A 19,878-nucleotide genomic window follows, 5' to 3' on the forward strand; every position below is an offset into this window, starting at 1 on the left:
AATCATCACTGCACTGAAAGGGACACAATATTCAATTCACTTGTTCAGAGAAATCCTTTACTTCCCTGGCAAATGAAAGGGTGTGTGCCCTCAGCTGCACCCATGTTTTGCCTCTGAAGCCAAGAACAGACTTTGGACCTAAAATAATTTTCTTCAGCATCCCCTCTGTTCTGAGAGTTGTATGCGCTCTGTCAGTCAGTCTTGTCAGAATTTTCCAAACCCTTATTTTTGCCAGGAAATGAAAATTTAATGAAAATAGAAACACATCAGTTTCAATGAAATTTCCATCTGCAGTTCAAGACTCATGTTCAAAATCCAGAGCAAAAGAGAAGCATTCACTGGGGGCAAGCCAGAAGCCACAAGTTGTCCAAGTGGAAGGGATATGGGTTTCAAGTGCCTGCTCCTTGTGAGGAAGAGTAAGAATATACACCTGAAATTTTCGTCAGCTCAGAAAAGTGCAGTGATGACTGGCTCTTCTGGAAGCATTTGTTCCCTTGAACCTATTCAAAAAGCTTCTGTTTCACTTTGATTAAGAACAAAGTCTTGACATTTTCCTTTGAATTTTTCTCTTTTTATTAAACCAAAATTCCATTTTCCAGCAAAGGGTAACATTAATTTTCCTTCTCCAACTCTCTGCTAAATCTGTGGCTAAAATAAATGTTTGGGAGATGGAAGAGGGCCCATACACTGGAACCATAAGTGCCTCTATCTGAGCCTTATAAACAACTGGAAAAATAAAACAATGCTTCTCAAGCATTGATCTCCAACTTTTTCAGTAAGTTTTTAGCAAGTTGACCCACCTCGTTCTATAAACTATCTTGGTTTTGGAACAGAGATATTTCTGTCTTGGAGAAAACTGTAAATTTGAGAGGATATCAGCCCAGCAAGAAAGCTTCAGAAAATTTTAAAGCATCAAAGGGGTAGGTTTGGAGGGGAGAATCTAGAGAGAAAGGCTTCCATTCCCTTCAACAAGAGCATAGACAACAAAAATATTAAAGTTCAATTCTGTGCAGAAGAACTGGGTGAGACAGGGACTGAAGCAATGTCAGATGGGCAAAGGAATCAGGAAAAGGGACATGATCTGACAGCCATGGTGACAGGTGCCCAGATGCCACCTAGCTTCTGACAACAGAACAAAGCTCCTCCTGTTTATACCTGGTGCTATCTACAGGAGGAGAAGATTCCCTGCACTAAATGGCCATATTTTTCTTTTCGGGAAAAGACTAAATTTTGTCATCAAATGGGAAACAGTGCTTACTATCTTTAAAATGTGAAATATGCTGGAAAATAAAGACTTTAATTAAAGTTGTCTTTCCAATACCTATTCCTTGTAGAAAAGTGACACCATTTCAAAACTCAGCTTTTCTCATATGCCTCTATTTGCTTTCTCATTTTTCATACAATAGCTTCTATTTAACCAATTTCAGCAACATATTTAACATTGTTGCAAAAGTAACTGCAATACAAGTTAAAAGCCCGGTAAAGTCAAGAGCCGGGTAAAGTAGGATAAAATTCTATGGTATACTTGGTGTATCCAAAAAAGTGAGGAATACAAGATCAATTAGCCTAAGAGTTGTTTTCCCATATTGACGTCAGAACTCCTGCCTTTGTTATTTAAACAAACCAGATAATGTTTGCACTGTAAAGTTCTGAAGTGAAAAACACCAAAGCAAGGTAGGAACAGGTTTTGCCAACTCTTCCTATTAACAGTGGAGGCTAAAAGTTGCTGACTCGCTTAGTGACACTAATTGGCTAAACCTCCCTGAACCTGAATTGTGGTTTTAACTGTCTTAAAAATGTATCTGCATATTTAATGTATGATACATAGCCTGTATGTATGCAAACCACCATTGAACCACAGCACTCTTCATGTTTCTTTACTTGTCTTAAAGCATTAGGAAAGCATGCACGATGAGAGCAGCTTTGCTCCACTGATCTATCTGCACTCCCTCGCAGCAGAGACAATGCCAGGGGCTTTTTTCAGGCTGTGTACAGCAGAAACCAAGGCAGCATTTCCCAGGCCAGATGCAAAGTTACATGAAACAGAGTAGTAACAAACTAGCAATAACCAGCTCTGGAGCAAAGAACAGCCAGCATCCAAGTTACTCCTGGGAAAGAGCCCTTGCATTTTAAATCAAGAAGAAAATGATGACCCATTTTTAAAGCATAAAGTCATTCCTGTAAGAAAACTAACTTTCTTCAGCAGTTCCTATCCAGGCAAAACCAGTGTATGGGACTTCTTCAAAGGCACAATTCCATTTGAGTCTGTGAATCCCATCCACATTGCACATTGCCCTGGAACTGCAAATGCTGTTGGCCAGACAACACTAGGAGGGACACTTGCAGCGGGAGCAGGCACTACGGATGAATTCATGAGTGCCTTCTGATCAAGTGGTATCAGGGTACTCTTTTTGACTTTTTGGTTATGTCTGATAAACCCTTAATTTAAGGAGATGAAGGCTGGTCGTGGTGATCAGGACAGGTGGAAGGATCTTCTGGATCCCTTCAGGTACAAATGCCCTAAATCAGACTCCACAGGGGTCAGCAGGAGGTCAGAGAAGGGGAAGAGGTGGCAGAACAGGAGAGGCCTTCTCCTCCAGACGTGGACACTCTGCTGTGCTGCCCTGCTGTGCCTGGAGTGCAGGGATAACTCCTGGCCTTGCCTGCTGCCCTGCCGTGCTCTGACAGCCTGGGCTGCCTCTGAGCCAGGGTCTGCTGCCCTGGCCAGGCTGGGCAGAGCAGCCTCTCTGCCCGCAAAAGTTTTGGGAAGTGAATATGTATCTGTCTCCCTCCTGATAACACCATCCAGGCAAATAGGTATTTCTTCTTTGGAAGGAGGTATTCCACTGTACATTGAGAAAACTCTGATTCCAAACACATTTTTTTTCTCCATTTTCCCATCTTGATGAATCAGCAAATAAGGCACATTATTTTTTTTCAAAAAGCTGCTACAAAAACCCATGTTTATTTCAGTTAACCTTTCCACCCAAAGAGCCAGCTCACTTCAGTAATGCCTCCATACATCACAACCACTCAGAGTGCAGGCAGAGATTAATTCAATGTAATTTTGCGTATAAAACTTGCTCCAAAACTCATCTGTCTCCAGATATTTATTTACCTATACAGAATATCCAGGGTTTGAATTCTAGCACTGACTGATTTTTAATAAAAATTCCCCAAACACTACAAATTATTTTAGCATCTTCAACTTCCACTAGAAGTTGACAAGGAGTCAAGGCACATAGTACGCAATGAGTGCTGCCAGTAGTAATAAATAACAGTGGGAAAAATGAACAGAAACTTCCTGTGCTTCAGCAGAAAATTGGGTGAGAACATTGTTCAAGTTCATCAAAGCAGTCAGGTTTTAGGAACATTTTACTGCCCATGTCTTTAGGATGCTGCTAGTCTTTTGCTTGTGTAGGATTTGTGATCTTGTTGACGTGACAAACTGAGATTTATGACATTTGTGATTTTAGCTGTGTGACTATGCCTATAATGCTTGTTCAGTGCCAGGAAAACACTGGCTGGAGGATGACTGTGAGGTCAGGGGACAGAGCACCACAGGCAACAGCAGAGAGCTCCTGGCCCTGCTGATTTTGATGTCCCAACCCTGTTAGTCCCTTGTTTTATGAATGCAGCTGAAGTCCACCTTTTTCACAGCTTGGGGATGACTCCTGCAATGATGTGACAACTAGCAAAAATAAACCCAAGCTGAAGGTAGCTCTGGTACCTTTGGCTTTTCATTTCAGCTCTTTACTGTTTCTTAAGAAACTCACTTGATGAAAAGTCAGAGAGGTGACTTGCATGTATCACGGAGTAAATGGACAGGTGACCCTAGTGTTGTTAAAAGTTCATGGAAGTCCATGTTTCCTTCCTAAGGCAAATAGGAGGGAAAGCAAAGAATAGGCTCTTTGCTTATTGGCTTCCACATCTGAGCCAGCACTGCAGGATAAGAATTAGTTATTAATACAGGTCAGGTCAGCAGTAAGTTAGCACTTTCTTTCAAGACCAGGGAAAACTGGAAAGAAATTGTGTCCATTATATCTTTGAGTCCCAGGGCTGCTTCAGAGATGGTGTAGCTCACACTTGGCGGCCAGACTCTGGATTTGTAATTAATTCTGTTTCCTACTGCACCTTGCTCAGACACAAAAAACATTAGCCAGCAACTGGGCTGGCTTTTCAGACACACATGCAACAGGATATACACAGAATTCTTCCTGACATCATCTATGCCATGCTGGCAAATGCTATTTCTTCCTTTCTATTTTCCCCTGCCAGCTCTGTGCAAGCAGAAAGAGTCCTTGGAAAACTTTGTGCACACATAGAGCAAGGATGTAACTTTATGCAGACATCCATCAGCAAGGATGTAACAAGCCTTGTGAGCACAGCCAAATGTGCATACACCTCTGAAACTAAACCACCTCGCCAATGAGTCAGGGAGAATTTTGTCACGATGTTCCTGAAGGGCAGAGAAACAGCTTGCTTGGGAGAGGAGGCAATTCTGCCAATCATGTGCCATGAGATGATGAGAAAAAGAAACCAGGCCACTCTCTTTCCTAAGGGAGAGCTGTTAATTGAGGTCTGTAGGTTCCAATCCTAAATCCACATAGGCAACTGAACAACTGCAATGCTAAAATGCATCTGATGTGTGCAGAAACCAACAACAGGATCTTCCACTTATTAAAAATCTGCTTGATGACTAGAAGCAAAATGCAGGTCTGCACTAACAAAAATCATGGTGTGTGATAACTGCAGGTCCCTCCTGGTGCAGCAGGATACAAAGCCAGGCCAAAAGAGCCTCACCCAGAGGCAGCTGCTGGACTCATCACCTGCTGGAGATTCACCACCTCATTGCTAAAGGGACCAGTCTGAAGCAGGTTTCTTCCTTCCCACCCCAAGGAGGGAAAGCACACCTCCCCAAGATGTTTGAGGGTTTGCAGAAGGCAGTGGGAACCCACCTAACAAGTTCCTTTTGAAGTGAACAAGCCCCTTTGGAAGTGATAACAGAAAAATACCTCAGGGAACCACGAGAAGTGGGAGGTGCTCAATCTGTGAACACCCAGAGCTTACTCATTCATGTAACCTTAATAGCAGTTATTTGTTCAACACCAAAAAAGTTCTGAAATAAAATTGCAATTACTTGGGTGAAACTCAGTTTTGGTAGACTCAAGAGAGAAATTCTCTTTTCCATCAGTGAAGTCATATTAGCTAAGAATATATTCTGAAAAGGTTAAATAAGCTTGTGCCTGGGCTTTAAGGGTCTTTGTGTACTGTACCTGCCAGTTTAAATGATGACTGCAAAGATCTGTCATAAAACTTTTTCCAGGAGAGGCAAAAGCTTTCTCTGTGCCACTGTTTTTAATATACTGCAACTCTTGCTCCTAGTAAATTAGGTTATTTATCCCTTTTATTTATATGCACTGCTCTAACACGATAACAAACCAAAGTGATAGATACACCTATACCAGTCATCAAACACAATAACAAAGCAACAGCAACTGTGTGTAACTTTACCCTATTGCTATCAATTTATATAAAAGACAAATTCTTCAAGCGGCAAACATGCAAAAGTAAATTCTTTACCATTCTGGACTTCCAGCTATTACTATGTCCTCTGATCTAAAATCCTTCCCCAGGCAGCTCCCACCTCATGGACACCTGATGTTGATCTCACAGACCTTATGCCAATTCACCTCTGGCTACCAGAGAAGCCGCTCTTTATTACTCTGCTGAAATTGAAGGCAGAATCAGGCCAGTGATCAGAAATACACAGGATGCAGAGTTCTTCCATTTTGTAGTTCAGAGTCTAAGCCAAAATCATAATGTCAAAGGCTGAAGCAAACCTTATTGGATTGCAGAATAACTCCTTCTGCCTTCTGCAGATAAATTTTACATTTAGATGCATAGGGGAGACTCCCACTGCAGTCAATAAAAATTATGCTCATCCAGCGTTATTTATCACCAACCCAAATGCCCATTGTGCAAGTGCTTGGCTAAAAAAAGGGGAGTCTTCAGGCAACAAGCATTCCTGATACTGTGTTTAAACTGCCTCAGATTCTCACGTAGAATCTCTTAGCTTTATCAGCTTCCTGAAATACTCACCTAATTTATGCTATTCATTTACATTCTATTCCAAATTGAAGTTCTATTTCACTGGCATATTAAAATGAGCATACTAAAGAATGGTGCATTTTAAAATAGTAACAGATGGATATGTCTGTAGAGTTGTACAGATTTAGATTCCTACTTTAATTATATAATTTTAAAAAATTGAGTAAGCAGTATCCACCTTTAACTTTATTTCCTGAAACACGTGCTTATAGTTTATTCTGTGAGCCAGCATGCAATATAATATCATTTTGTAGACAGATGCAGCAAGTCTAGGCAAAAAAAAAAAAATTACTGGGAAAATATCCATCCGTTAACTGCTAACATTTTTACAAATTTAGATTTTCAAATTAATGATATACAGGGCTATTCCTCAAGCAGCACTGTTGCCCAAAAAAACCAGTTTGTGGATATGTCTACATCACAATGTCCCTGAATAGAATTTTTGCTGTCTTTATGTATGTAAGACAAGCTCTCCTATTACACTGATAAACAAGGATCTTTATTTTTTTGAATTAGCTCTAAGTTTGAAATTTGTTTTCAAAATGTCCTACACTGGGGGAAAATATGATCTTTTTATTCATTCATTGCTTTGCTATTAATGAAATTCCTCAAAATGGAATAAATAAGTGCATGAACTTACCTAGAATTTAGAAACATTATTTGCTTTTGGCATTAAGTGTTATCATTTCAAACAATCATATCTTTTAACCTGTTAACCTATTCTTGATTTTGCTTTGCCTTTCACATCCTTGTGATGCCACCTCTTAATTTAGGAAATGGCACCTTTTTTCCTTTAGTTCTAATGGCTTTTACTTCGACACTTGTTTCGCAGCTCAGAAGGCGTGCCTTTTGCAGGCATGCTGCTCCGATCAGCTTACACCTTACAAATACGGGCACAAAGAAGCTTCAGTCTCAGAAGCTGCATTTACACAGATGCTTATCTTGGAGCACAGACTCGGCACAAAAAAAAAAGGTTATCTGTCATTATCCTAATTATTTGTAAGTGACGACTTACTTAGACTATTTGCAAAGTAAACTACTATTAAATTTGAACCAAAAGTAAAATACGCTTTAAGGTATTTCTAGCCTTTCGGCAAGCTGAGAAAGCACATGAACGACTGCACGGAAAACATTTCCCTTTTCCTGTGCCGCTGGACAGACACTGGAAGTCCCAGCGGAGCGATCAGAGCCGTGGGTCCGGCGGCGGGACCGCGCATTTACCGCGCTCCGGTAGCATCTCTCTGATCCCTCCTCTCCTTTGTGATCGCTGATCCAACAGCCTGTTTTGCATTGGTTTTGTACCCGCTTTATTAGCGAGTTAATGTGTTGCTTCTCAGGAGACCTTTAAGCTTAAAATATTTCTTTAATTAACGGAGCCTAATCTTAAAGAGCCAAAGACGGCTGCGGCGCTTCCACACCGCGTGAGTGCGCGAATCCCACCGCCCCGGCTCAGGGGGGATGCTGAGGAAATGCCTTCAACTTGCCGGACCGGTGACAGAGAGACCCGGTGTCCCCGGCCGGCCCCCGGTGTCCCCGGTGGAGCCGGAACGCCCCGGGGCTCTCTGCGCTCGGCAGCGGGGCTCACAGACAAGGCGAGAAAGCTGCCGGCCCCTGGCCCGCGCCGCTCCCACCCTTCCCATCCGCTTTGAACTTCTCCAGCACGGACCCCGAAGGTGCAGTGCGGCCCCAGCATGCCGCGCCACGCCAGGGGGAGGCGCAGCGCCAGTGCCCCATCCCCGAGCATCCCCCGTCCCCGCCGGCGCGGAGGGAGCTGCCCCGCTGCCGCCGGCTCCACGCAGTCCCCCGCCGCGGCGAGGATGCCGGGCTGACCCCAGTCCCTGCCCGCAAAGCGCGGCAGTGCCCCCGCCGCCGGGTGACCCCCTCCCGCCTCAGCTCCCGCCCCTCCCGCCGCTGCCCTTCCCGAACAATGAGCCGGGACGGCGCGGCCCGGCCCCGGGGCACACCCGGCATGTCCGCCCGGCCCCTCCGCCCGCCGGCGAGCGAAGCCTCCCGCCCGCCGCCGTAGCGCCCGGCTCCGCCCGCGAGGTACCGGGGGCAGGGGCACCCCCATCCCGGGAGGGGCGGGCGGCGGCGCGGGGGGCGCTCGGCCGCGTGCGGGGGGCGGCTCCCGGGGGCGGGGCGGTGCCGAGCCGAGCCGTGCTGTGCCGAGCCGTGCCGTGCCGTGCTGAGCCGCCCGTGCCGCCGCGATCCGGCCGCGCCGCGGTGCCGCCCGGGCCGGGCGCTGCCCCGCGCTTTGTGCGAGCCGCAGGCAGCAGCAGCAGCGGCGGCAGCAGCAGCAGCAGCAGCATGCGGGGGGAGCGGCTCCGCGTGGGACGCGGCGAGGCGGAGCGCCCGCGCCGCCCCGGCTGCTGCACCTCGGGGGGCAGGGCCCCCAGAGAGCCCTGAGCGCCCGGCGGTACGTGGGGGCACCCCGGGCCGAGAGCTGCTCCCTTTTATTGCTATTCTTTTGGGGTTTTGGGTGGTATTTCTCTTTTTTTTGTTGTTTCTGGGAGGTGGGTGGTGATGGTGAAGGGGAGGATTTCTACTGTGCAGCGTTTGCTGGAAGGAAAACCCTGTAGGTGAAGCCATATGGGTTCTCAGTGGCATGGCTTAGTGGCTTCTTGGCTTAACAGTTTTCGGGCGGGGAGTGTGCAAGGGTGTGTTTTAGGAGGGCTCGACTGCTCAAGAGAGCTTGAATAGATACGTTTAGAGAAGCAGCGCTTTCCAGGAATTTAAATGAGACCCTTTTTTTGTGGTTGCTTTTCGAGGCTCTTCTGTTAGTTCTATATTTGCTTTTGCAGATTGCTCTTATCAATAGTTAGGCAGCTGTGGTAGCATATAAAAATCGATCTTCTCAAAGGAAAAAAGAAAGTCTCGGGGTATTCACCTCTGCTAAGCGGTGTGGATCACTTCTGTGGTCTGGTTTTATAATTTATCGGGAATGTTATAGTGTCTAATGCTCAACTCCCATTTCTAGTTTATTTTGTTATGGCAATGTGTTTCTTTTGGTACTAGAAAAAAAATGGGTGGGTTACTCATTCAAGTAATTTATTTGGTAACTTGGAGGAACGTTTAGTTATCTCAGATGTGGAGGGAAATGCTAAAAGAAAGGCAGAAGGCAGTGGCAAACCTCAAGGTTTAGGCTTTTGCACATTTTTAAATTTGATTTTCCTTTTTCAGTCTTGCAAACTTTCTGAACTTTAACCCCTTTGCAATGAAACTTTCCAGGAGTGGCATCTGCATCCAGGTAATGTTAATGCATGTATATGTATGTATATATCTTTTTCTTGTTTGGGAAACTTAGGTGAAAATGATTTCAACTGGTTTGCTTAGTGTGGGGCTGTTGGGTATGGGGAAAGAATTACCACATTTTTTCCATTTAAAGATGGAACTCTTGCAGTTTTTCTTTTTCTTTTTTATTTTTTTTATTTTTATTTTAAGAGGGTTTTATAATTTATGTAAATCTGAAGTGTGGTTAGGAGGTATTATTCTTTCATGGGCAGTTTCTGATTAAAATACTCTTTGATGGCAATCCTGCCATGGATACCTACTAATTTTGTGTGTATCTTGATAAGACCAGCTGCAGCACTATTTGGAAAATATGTGCTATATTTGCTGAATGAGAAGCTGTGATAAAGGGTCTGGAGGTGAAGTCCCATCCATGTACTCAAACCCAAGGACTCAACACTCATTTCTGCAGCTAAGAACTTTGTGGACACCTGTGCTGTAGGAGGCAGGCTCCTCTTGCCATTTGCTGTGGAAGTGCTGGATTTGAGAACTTGTAAGTGAAGACTTCAAACTATTTGTAGGCAGAAGTCTTCTCTGATTGAGTTTAGGATGTCTAAAACTCCTGGTGTGTTAGCCAGAGAACTCTTTTCTATTCTACACTTCATCTGGGCAGAGGACAGGATTTCCCAGCATTGTCCACACTCACGGCACATTCAGAGTTGGAGGATGTATACAAAGTGTTAGAGGTTTCTTGCAAGGTTACAGAGTTCTACATCTATGGTTTGTTATGTCTTTTCTACCAAGGATATGAAAAGAAAGGCCAAACAATAGGGAAAATGTTATGAAAACTTTTTTAAGAGGAGCTTAAAGACAGGCTAGGGTTGCCTATGTAAACATCATAATGGAAAGACATCATGGATGAAGTTGTGTGTTCATCTGATCTCTTGCTCTTTGGAATCTGCAAAATGATTGTTACATGCCCTCTTAGGTTAAATGTAGACTTGTGCATAAGTAAAATCAGAAAGCATAATTTGTGCATAATTTAAAATCAAGAAAGCAAAATTAAAAAATAAATGTCATACTACTGATTTTTTTATAATGATTTTTTTAATTGCAGTTTAGTTAAATAACGTAGAACAGCATCCTGGTGGTAGCATCCTAACAATTGCATTGTGAATTGATGCTGTGTGTGCTGCTTACTGCATAAACTATTGGGGCATGCTGACTTTTACATGAGTTGTTGGAATGCTACTGGCCCATCAGAAATAGTATGCAAATCTCTCTGCAGTAATTTTCAGACTGTGATTTGGAAACTTCTCTGTACTTGCTAGGGAATTGGCTAGCAGTCTGCAGAGAAGTACTTGAGCATATGGTATAGGCTTATTTTCCATGTATTTAGCTACTAATGGCATTAAAATAAGCCGAAATACATTAAATACCTCTCTAATATTAATTATCTTGTTAAGAATTTGCTGAAAATACTATTAAAATCACAGATGTGTACAAGGAGAGTGTGATCAGTGTGGAGGCAGATCCAGGGAATAGGGTCAGTGGGAAATCTGCTGATCTGCAAAGGTTTTCTAAGATGCTGCTGTTACTACAAAAAAATATGTTTGCTTCTGTGGCATTGTAGCTTTGGAACAAAGACATAGGCACTTGCTTCAAGGAATGGAAAATCTGACTTTACTGCTACTTTTGTAGTGAAGGGATCATTTTTGTTGAGTAAGGCTGTTGGCTTCCTCAGCCTAAAGGTTTACAACCCTTAAATAGCTCTTCCTGACACTAAGCAGTATCCCTTTGATGTGTTTCAAGTGTGTTAAAAAGGCTGGCTGGCAACATTTGTACTGATGAATGAAAAAGAGAGAAATTTACAACATCAGATAGTTTCTTTAAATTATTTCCCTTGTTGTTAGTTATCACCAAGCATTAGACTGCCACACTTGAATATAATTAATGTAGTAAATGGCTTATTAGGCGCCATCTGAACTTTTGCCTTGTTTAATTATAGAAGCTTAGTGCAGTGGTCTGTGTACAATATTCACCCCAAATAATTGCTTTCAGACTTTTATCTGACTATGGTTATTTTTGGAGCAGCTGCATACATGGCTTTTTCCTGAACTTTGCACTTCTTAGGCTCTCTGCAGTCCTGATACTACATTTTCATTTGCGTAACTAAAAGCAGTTGTGTTTTGATTTTGCTGGTAGCAATTCAGAGTAATTTTTCTGCAGGCCATTCATATGTTAATGTGTTTTGAGCTTCCTTAAAATTCTCTAATTCATATTTAGGTATCAGTCAATCCATGACACAAATGGGAAAGTTGTAATAATTTTTTTTAAAATTTTTAAATTGTGACTGAAGTTAAAAGTATTTCTTCCAGTGACATTGTATGTATTGAAAATTATGTTAAAAGTGTGAAAGGAGTGGCATGGGATGAAATCAGCACCACAAAGAATTTACAATAAAGGGTTCAGATTCAGCAAGCCCTTCTTCATGTGCTTAATTATGTATATTAATTTCACAATAAATGCCATCTTCCTCTAGTAGAACTCATGGTGACATATTCAGAATGCAAGATCTTGTGAAAAGCTGAGTACAGCTACCCTATTATACCTGTAAAAACCCCTGATACTTGTTGCTAGGTTTGTGACCATTTTGTATTTTAGATCCATTTTTTTCTAAGATGCAGCCATAGAAAACTGATTTTCTTGATCTGTAACACTTTGAAAAAAATAATCTTGTAAAGAAATTCAGGTTTCTTTTTATCTGGTCTGAAAATTTTATGTAGATTAGAATCAGTGCTTCAATAGTTGGCCTCAAGGGCAAAACATGCCAAAATCATTCTGTTAGCTGTATGCATCTCTCAGAGATTGTCTCTTTCCAGAAGGATAAACTCTTGAAGAATTAAATATCAGGGAGTGGTTCCCAGTGTTCATGATGAGGATCCTTGACCTTGGAACTCGCAGGGGACAGATGTTTTGGCAGACCTTATTGGTCTGCAGACCTTCAAAGCCCTCTTTGACACCAGTCACTGTGGAGAGGCCAGTTCTTCTTTCAGTGCTGCTGAAGATGACCAGAGGATTGGAGGAGCTGAGGAGGTGGAACAGAGTTTACTGAGAGGTGTGGCAGCCTGGATTGCTGTTACATTTCACTGGAGATGCAGCTGTACAGCTGGTTGTGTGTGTGTTAGCACACTGTGCTTTTGGAAGGTGTGCTTAAGAAATCTAAATGTAAATTAAAAGTAAATGTTATTCATTGCATAGCTCTGTGGTTGTCATCAGAGCAGGATTCACCGCGGGTTTTGTGCAGTCTCCTGTTTATTGTATTAAATTGCACCAATGCTCTCCCAGAGCAGGGTGTTACATAGCTGGGGTTGTGAAATGACCATGAGTACTCTGAGGTAGGGTCACAAAATCTTTGCAATTACCAAATGGTTGTTAACTTTGGAAAGTTTCTTCTTCACATCTGATGTGTATTTGTCTGGCTGGACGATATGTGGCCAACCAGATACAGAGGGCTTAGCCAGATGGAGAGATTTGTTCTGTCTCTTTCTGAATCCCTTATGTCATTGATGGAGCCAGAGCTCTGGAGGGTGTAAAATTTGATTAAGTCTCTTGATAGCATCCTCAGTTTAAAGTAACTGTGCTAAGTTCTGTATGTAATTTTGGTAGCGGAGTTGTCTTTCTGTCCATCTCTGGAAGGACTACTTTTGGTCTAGTCACTGTCATGTCCGGGTCTCAGCAAAGGCTCTGATCCTGTCTCTGTGAAATACCAAGTCACATCTGCCCACAATATTCCGAGTAAATACCTTCTTTGTATAAAAATGTAGTGATGTACTCTACAATCATAGTCCAAAATGCCCTCAAACTTTGCATAATTGAGAAATGAAGAATTTGCCATTCTCTTATGAGTCTGATGCCTAGATGAGAAAATGCTAGTTAAGAGTGACGTTTCAAAACAATCTGGAAAATGCAGATATTTTATAATTCAGTGTACAAAGCAGGAGTGTGTGGCTCTGGACTGACAATGGAATATCGGGCCATTCACGCTTTCGCTGTGTCAGGGAAGGGAGGTCGGTAACAAATGAAAGCTGTTACCATCTGATGGCTGCTCAGTCACCTGTGAAATGTGGTTTCTAATAGGCAGGTTTCCACATCATAGGAGCAGCAACCGCAATTAGATGAGCAGAGCCAGCCCCCTTGTCAGAAGCCTCGTTCCTCATGCCTCATCTTTGCCTCAGACTGATCCTGCCAGTGAAGTGTTTCCAAACACAGCCCAGGGACCCGGGATTGCTCTGTCTGCTGGTGGAGGAAGAGTGTGTTTATTGTCGAAGCTGTTGCCCTTTCTCTCCTAGAAAGGTTTAAGCTGTGAAAGCAGAAAAAAGTAAAGCCTATAGCAGCATCCATGAGGTCCTGGCTCTGTGTGAATAAGTTCCTTGCAAAATGTTCAAAGGCTTTACTGGGTTTAGGATTTCATCCTGTGGAAGCATTATAGAGGGCACCCTGTATCTCCCAGTGAAGCTAGCTAATCATGTCCAGACGTGGTAGTAGTCAGCTGACAAATTGGCTGAGAAGTCAGTGATTAATTTTAAAAAATGAGTTTTCTTTGAATGCAAGCTCATGCATGACAATTATAACAGTATGCCTATGATAAAAATAGAGATTTTTATTCTTTAAGCTTCAAACCTAATTGTGTATGATTACTTTTTCCAGTGTCTTAAAACATCTGCCTTTTGTGGGGAGTATCACTGGGGGAAGGGGACAAACACACACAGAAAAGAAGTGCTCTTTCTTTCCCCAAATATCCTAAATACCAATGAAACGGTCAAAGCAATTGCAAAATTCCTTTTTAGTTCTAAGGAGTATTTAATATATGGTATCGTACATTCTGTAAGGCCTCTGGTGTCTTCAGTGAACCACAGGTCTAATATCCACTCCCATAAAACTAGTGAAAGGTTTGGTATCACCTTTAAGTGAGCTCAGGGTCTAGACCCCAGTGAATCCTAGTTTGTTTTCTAGCTCCAGGCTCCTCTTAAGAGGACACTCTGAACTTGGGTGGTAGGAAACAAAGCTGCTAGCAAACATACCTGAGTTCGGTCACATTTTGATGTATTGAGGAAGGTACTTTTAAAATCAAGCATGCTCGGGCTAAATATATTGTGAGATGTTAGGGAGAAAGCATTAAGAATAAGAGGAGTGTAGGATTTTTTTTAAATAAAGCAGTGTACACTATGTGGCTTTTTTTTTTCTCCCCCTAAAGAGTGTGGTGCTAGCACAGAAATTGCATTATAGCTGCACAGACAAGAAGCCTTCTTTCTTAAGAACACAAATGCATCCTATAGGAAAATCAAGCTGTGACCTGTTTTTAGGCATTTAACTTGGATCCAGTCTTGCAGATGGATGGAAGTCTATGATCAAACCACCTTGACTCCACGCTCAGATCTTTATTAGCACAGCTGAAGGGCACAGAGTATCAGGGGTGGCTTTGCAGCAATGAGTTTGTGTGACTGTAGCAGTGTGGTGTTGACATTTTCTTTGTGATATGCCACCCAATTTTCAGAATCTCATCATTCACCTATAAACCACACATTGTGATATAAAGCATAGTTAAAAGGTCTATTTAGTGGAAGGAGAAGTTTTAGTAAGTACAAAAATGATAGCTTTGACAAAATAGAGAAGAATGTGGCATTAACAAAGAGAACTCATTTTTCTTTTTCTTTCTTTTGTTTTTTTTAAACATGCATAACTCTCAAGTACCCTTGGATTTAAAAGGCGTTTAGAGAAAGACCTTTAGAAAAATGGAAGTCTCTTTAAAGATTGTTTCTTTCATTGTCTTGACAAACCTTGAAAAGTAGTTTCTGTGCCTGCACATTTCAGAAACGGTTGTTAGGGGTTTTATTATGTGCTGAAACATATGTTTATAAAAAAGACTATAACCTGGTGGAAAAAGTGTCTTATAATAATAAACCTGTCGATGGGCCATATGCTGCCATCAGTATGTTTGAAAAAAAATAAATTCTTCTACAAGTGTTAAGTAAGTTTACAGCTTGAGTGTTAAGTTAGGGTCAGACTGTGAGTCACCCTTAGTGGGCTGAGAGGGGGAGGAAAGTGCCTGCGGATCCTCCTCATGCTCTTTTCATTAGCTCACAGGGCGGCAGGCGGGCTGGGGCTGGGAAGCACCCTTCCCAAAGGGCAGTGGAGCCTGGAGCTCACGGAGAGACTGGGAGAAGCTCTCCTCCTGTAGCCTTTCCTTGGTGCTCTGCAGGTTTGTGCCGGCCCAGCACAGGCCTGTGTATTTTGTGAAACTTGCTTGAGCATTGTGTGGTCTCTGCTGAGAACAGCACACCTCTGAGTTAGATTATCTGCATTTTAAAGGTGAAAGAGCAGATATTTGAAGTTGGTACGAATAAAAGAGCTCTGATAAATCTCCAACTGAATAAGAAATGTGAAAAAGCCTTCTGTTCTTATTGTCTATTAGGTAGATAATTCTTATTTTATGGGTGTTTTTGGTGATTATAGTACTGGTTTAGGTTTTTAATGTAGGGGTCGTGGTCATTGCAAAGTCTTTTGTTTTTGAAGAGCAAAAGTAAGATGCAGAAGGTCAAAGGAAATGTCATTCTTAAAAGGCGCTTTCCGTGTGGGATCAGTGTTTGGTAGATGTAGACACTTTCGAGCCTATTTTACTCTGGATTCACTCGCATAGTTCCTGTGAATGGGAGTCATGCATGTGTGCATCTCAAAAAGAATGGGTCTCTTTGTAACACTGTGTCCATGTAGAAACATACTTCACCGGGAAGTGTTTTAATAGCCTAATGTTTCCCAGCACCAGTCAGCTGTGCACTGCTTGTTTTCCTGGCAAGGTAGGAGGTGATAGTCATTGTCAAAGGAAATATCAAACACTAAGGAGAATTGTTTAAAGTAGTTGACCATGCTGAAAGCTGTGTCAAGTGATACATGTGGTTGCCATAGTATCTGTTATCAGAATCAAGATTGTGAACAGAACAGTCCCCATCAGGAGTGAATTCCTTACCCACAGGGTTCATCAGGCAAATTAGAAGTTTGCTCAGGGGAGCAAATTTGCTTCTTGAGGGCTGAAATGTTCCCCCTGGGTGTTCCTGTCCAGAAGTCTAATGCCCTATGTTGTGTCTATGTGTACAAGGCTCCTAGTCTAGAAGAGGGCCTTGGAGATCAAGAGAGTGGAGCAGAGAGGGGAAATCTGCTGCAGAAGAAGCACCCAGACCCCAGCACAGTTTCTGCAATCAGCATGGAAATGGGAAATAGATTGGATCAGTAATCCATGGAGGAAACGGTTGGGAACTATGTGGATGTTCACTGAGAAAATTTTTTGGGTTTATCAGAGAGTAAGGCTGAGTATGGATTTAAGGAGTAGGAAAAGGACAACACTAAGTCAGGGGAGGAAACCATCTGTGCCTGGTGTTTGCTCACCTTTCCAAGAGAGGTGCTTTGGTGCTGGCAAGGATGGGAAGCACCCCAGGACCATTCCTCTCCAGCTTGACAGAATGCCTCCCCATGGAATCTGTAAACTCCAGCCAAGTTCTTACACCCAGCTGGACCTGAGGGAAGGGTCCTGGGTTTCTGGGCTGCCTCCTGAGCACAGCTGATGAGGTGATGGAGGAGCCTGCAGCGGGCCAGGCTGGCTTGCCTGCGGCACGCACAAGCCAATGTATTGTCTTAACAACTGCAGCACTCAGAGTTTGCACAAACCCACATTCAGTAATAAAATAGCCTGCAACTAGTCAAAGGCACCAGTAGTAGCCAAGCAAATTTGGAATGTGTAAGCCAACCATTTTTAAGTTATGGTGGGCCAAAAAAAATTAGGGAACAGTCCAAGAAATGGAGAACACCTCACTTTTCAGGAACTCTCATATCTTCAAGATGGCTTGGCTGATCTACCTCAAACTTTCCAGAGGAGCTTTCCTTGGCATGAGACCACGACTGAAATTTCATGTGACTGGTTTTACTTTGTTGAAGTTATGAAGGTTAAAACCAGAGTTTGTTATAGAAAGCTAATCTCTCCATTAGAAATATTTGTGCATATTTAATATTCATTCCATTGTCATTGTTCACTGCTTGTTCAGACTGATTCTATTTTTGCTATTTATTGCACGGTTTTTTCTTTTGGGGGATTTTTTTTCAAGGGTAAATTCAGAGCAGTGTAGGTTGGAGCCAAAGTGTGCATGGCTGGCTACAGGCACGTGTGGTAAGGCAGAAGCATTAGCCCTGTACCTGCTGGAGAAGGATTTGCACTTGGAGTCCTACTGCCACCGTACTGTCACTGAGAACTTTTTGGAGTGTCTGGTTTGAAAGATCACTATTTAGTACAGCTTTTCCCTCTCTGCTTAGTCGAAGAGAGTATCTCTGTTGGCCTAGTTATACTCTGACCTCGAGGCAAAAAATGTTTCTGATTGATGGCCGGCTTGGCATTTAGGGTTTCCCTAGTGGCAGCTCCTGCTGTGGAAAGCTGTGAGGGTGGCAGTGGCCTAAGCTGGGGATCAGTATTCTCCATGTGTGCTTTTGAGCAGCTCCTCTTTGTGTCTAAAAATCTGTAGGCTGAAATATCTAGCTTTCAAAATTGCAAGATTTCAGACAGGCATTAGAAAACAGAGAGAAAATGTTTGTGGGCCTGGAAGTGCCTTTTAGTTTACAACTTAGAGGCACCTTAGTAGTGACTTCTGTTCCAGGGTGAGACCTGGTTGTGCACCAGCCCTTTCCTCTGCTCTGACTGCTGTTTTCTGAATGATGAGAAGACCACAGCATGCTATTGCAGATACTTGTTATTGCTGGATGGAGCCAAATGAGCAAAGGTCTCTAAATATGCTGTATTTCAAGACATTGAATTAGTTTGATTGAGCCACTGTATGGACAGAGCAAGCAGGGCTGGAACAGATGTCAGGCTGGAACGAGCCCTCACCCTGAGGCACAGGCTGAGAGTGTTTGAAGTCACTGCTTGTCTGTGTTTTTCTTTCTGGGGCTTAAGTTATAAAGCTCCAGGAGAGACTTGGCAGAAGTCAGGAGGTGCTGCTGCTGATGAGACAGGGTGCTGTACATGACTCTTTGCTAGGGCTGCCTTTTAGGCTGGATCACTCAGCACCTGCCCAGCTCTGCAGTCGATGGGGCCAGGAGTTTCTCTGTGTGTCTGTGCAAGGCCAGGCTTTGTCCTGTTTGCCATCTGTGCTGATACTGGCTAGCAGCTGTAGCAGAGGGGCATGCCTGCTTCTTGCCTAATGCACCCCACACCAAAAATACAATTCCTACATTAGTTTACAATGGGTTAATTCCTGTAAAAGGGTATCTGCATAAAATAGTGATCAGTAGGTTTTCTATTTGCTCAGGCCTTTTATGATTAGGAACACTGAAAAGACCAACCGAATCAGCTAAAAATCAATGTGCCTCTATATGGGCAGCCACTGAGAAGGGTGCAGGTAATGTGATCACAGCTACTTAAACCAGTGATACCACTATTGTCTGCAAAAGCTTCAAGCATGAGAGAAACCCTATGGAAAACTCCTGGACCACGGAATTAAAATAATTAAGCCTTGCAGTCTCAGAAATATATATTGCTCTTGCAAGGTCATCATGAGATAAATAGGGACGCTAGCACTGGGTTGAGCACACTGTGTACGTGGAACTTTGCTTCTGTCCTGTGTGACATTAGACTCTTTATTTTTGTGAAACAATAACTAGTTGCAGTTGAAAGTGCCCTGAGAATTCTTCAGGTGATGATAGCATCTAAACCAGAGCCATCAAAGGGGAAGTGCAAAGAAAAATATGTGGATATGAGGATGCATCTTTTGGTTCCTAAGTTAGCTCAGATACATATCACTGCATGGCATTGGAGTGCCTGCATAGTGACTCTCTGCATGATTTCTTCGCTAAGCAGGACCTCAAAGGAGGAGGTCACCCCAAGGAATTTTAATCTTCTTGGTGTTTCTAGAAATAGTGTATCTGCACTCTTCAGGCTGCAGGGCTGCAGAGCTGTGAGTTTCTACTGGTGCTGCTCCATCCTGTGCTCCCAGATGAGAGTTTCCAAGGAATGTCATAAACCCGTTGCACAAGCTGAGAGAAGGAACAGAAAACTGCAAAGCCTGTAATGCTGCAATATTATAGTATTGTCTACTGCTGCAATAACCCTGCTGTGCTTGGAAGGTCTCAGGCATACCAGCACCATGGTTAATCAGTCAAGCAGCCAATAGTAATTCATAGCCTTGACTGCTGAGAAATTCAGCACAGCTAAGATAGACATCCGATCCAGCTCAAGAAAGTAAAGGCATCTTCCCACAGCAGTTTGCTTTTTGACTGAGTTGCTTTAACCCTCTTTCCGATTTTTCTTACTTATTTTCTAAATACTTTTCATGTTTCTTTCATTTAGAGTTCCTAAACAAAATGTTCTTTGAAATGTAATATCTTTTAGAGCAAAAGGTTCCCCTCATTTATTTTCTGCCAATGTGAAGTGAGGTTACAAAAGAAGACAGTTGCAAGTCCCATGTATGCAAAGTACATATGGAAAATGTCAAGTGACTT

The 19,878-nt window shown here is 42.9% G+C and overlaps 1 protein-coding gene across 6 annotated transcripts in view; it reads left to right on the forward strand.

The window, feature by feature from the left end:
• Window positions 1-19,878, forward strand: part of ST6GAL2 (ST6 beta-galactoside alpha-2,6-sialyltransferase 2) — a 175,265-nt gene that overhangs the window by 116,235 nt on the left and 39,152 nt on the right. For 2 of the 6 annotated variants that reach the window (XM_064710026.1, XM_064710051.1), the window contains exons 1-2: window positions 8,318-8,527; window positions 9,292-9,358. The exons of 3 other annotated variants lie outside the window; for them this stretch is intronic. In XM_064710026.1, coding sequence (XP_064566096.1) covers window positions 9,326-9,358 — 33 coding nt within the window. In that variant the 5' untranslated portion in view covers window positions 8,318-8,527; window positions 9,292-9,325. Of the gene's footprint in view, window positions 1-8,317; window positions 8,528-9,291; window positions 9,359-19,878 lie in introns of those variants that run through there. One more of the 6 variants, XM_064710034.1, reaches the window with a different exon arrangement.

This window comes from Zonotrichia leucophrys, chromosome 1 (genome assembly GCF_028769735.1).
Source record: "Zonotrichia leucophrys gambelii isolate GWCS_2022_RI chromosome 1, RI_Zleu_2.0, whole genome shotgun sequence".
In the NCBI taxonomy this organism is placed as follows: domain Eukaryota; kingdom Metazoa; phylum Chordata; class Aves; order Passeriformes; family Passerellidae; genus Zonotrichia; species Zonotrichia leucophrys.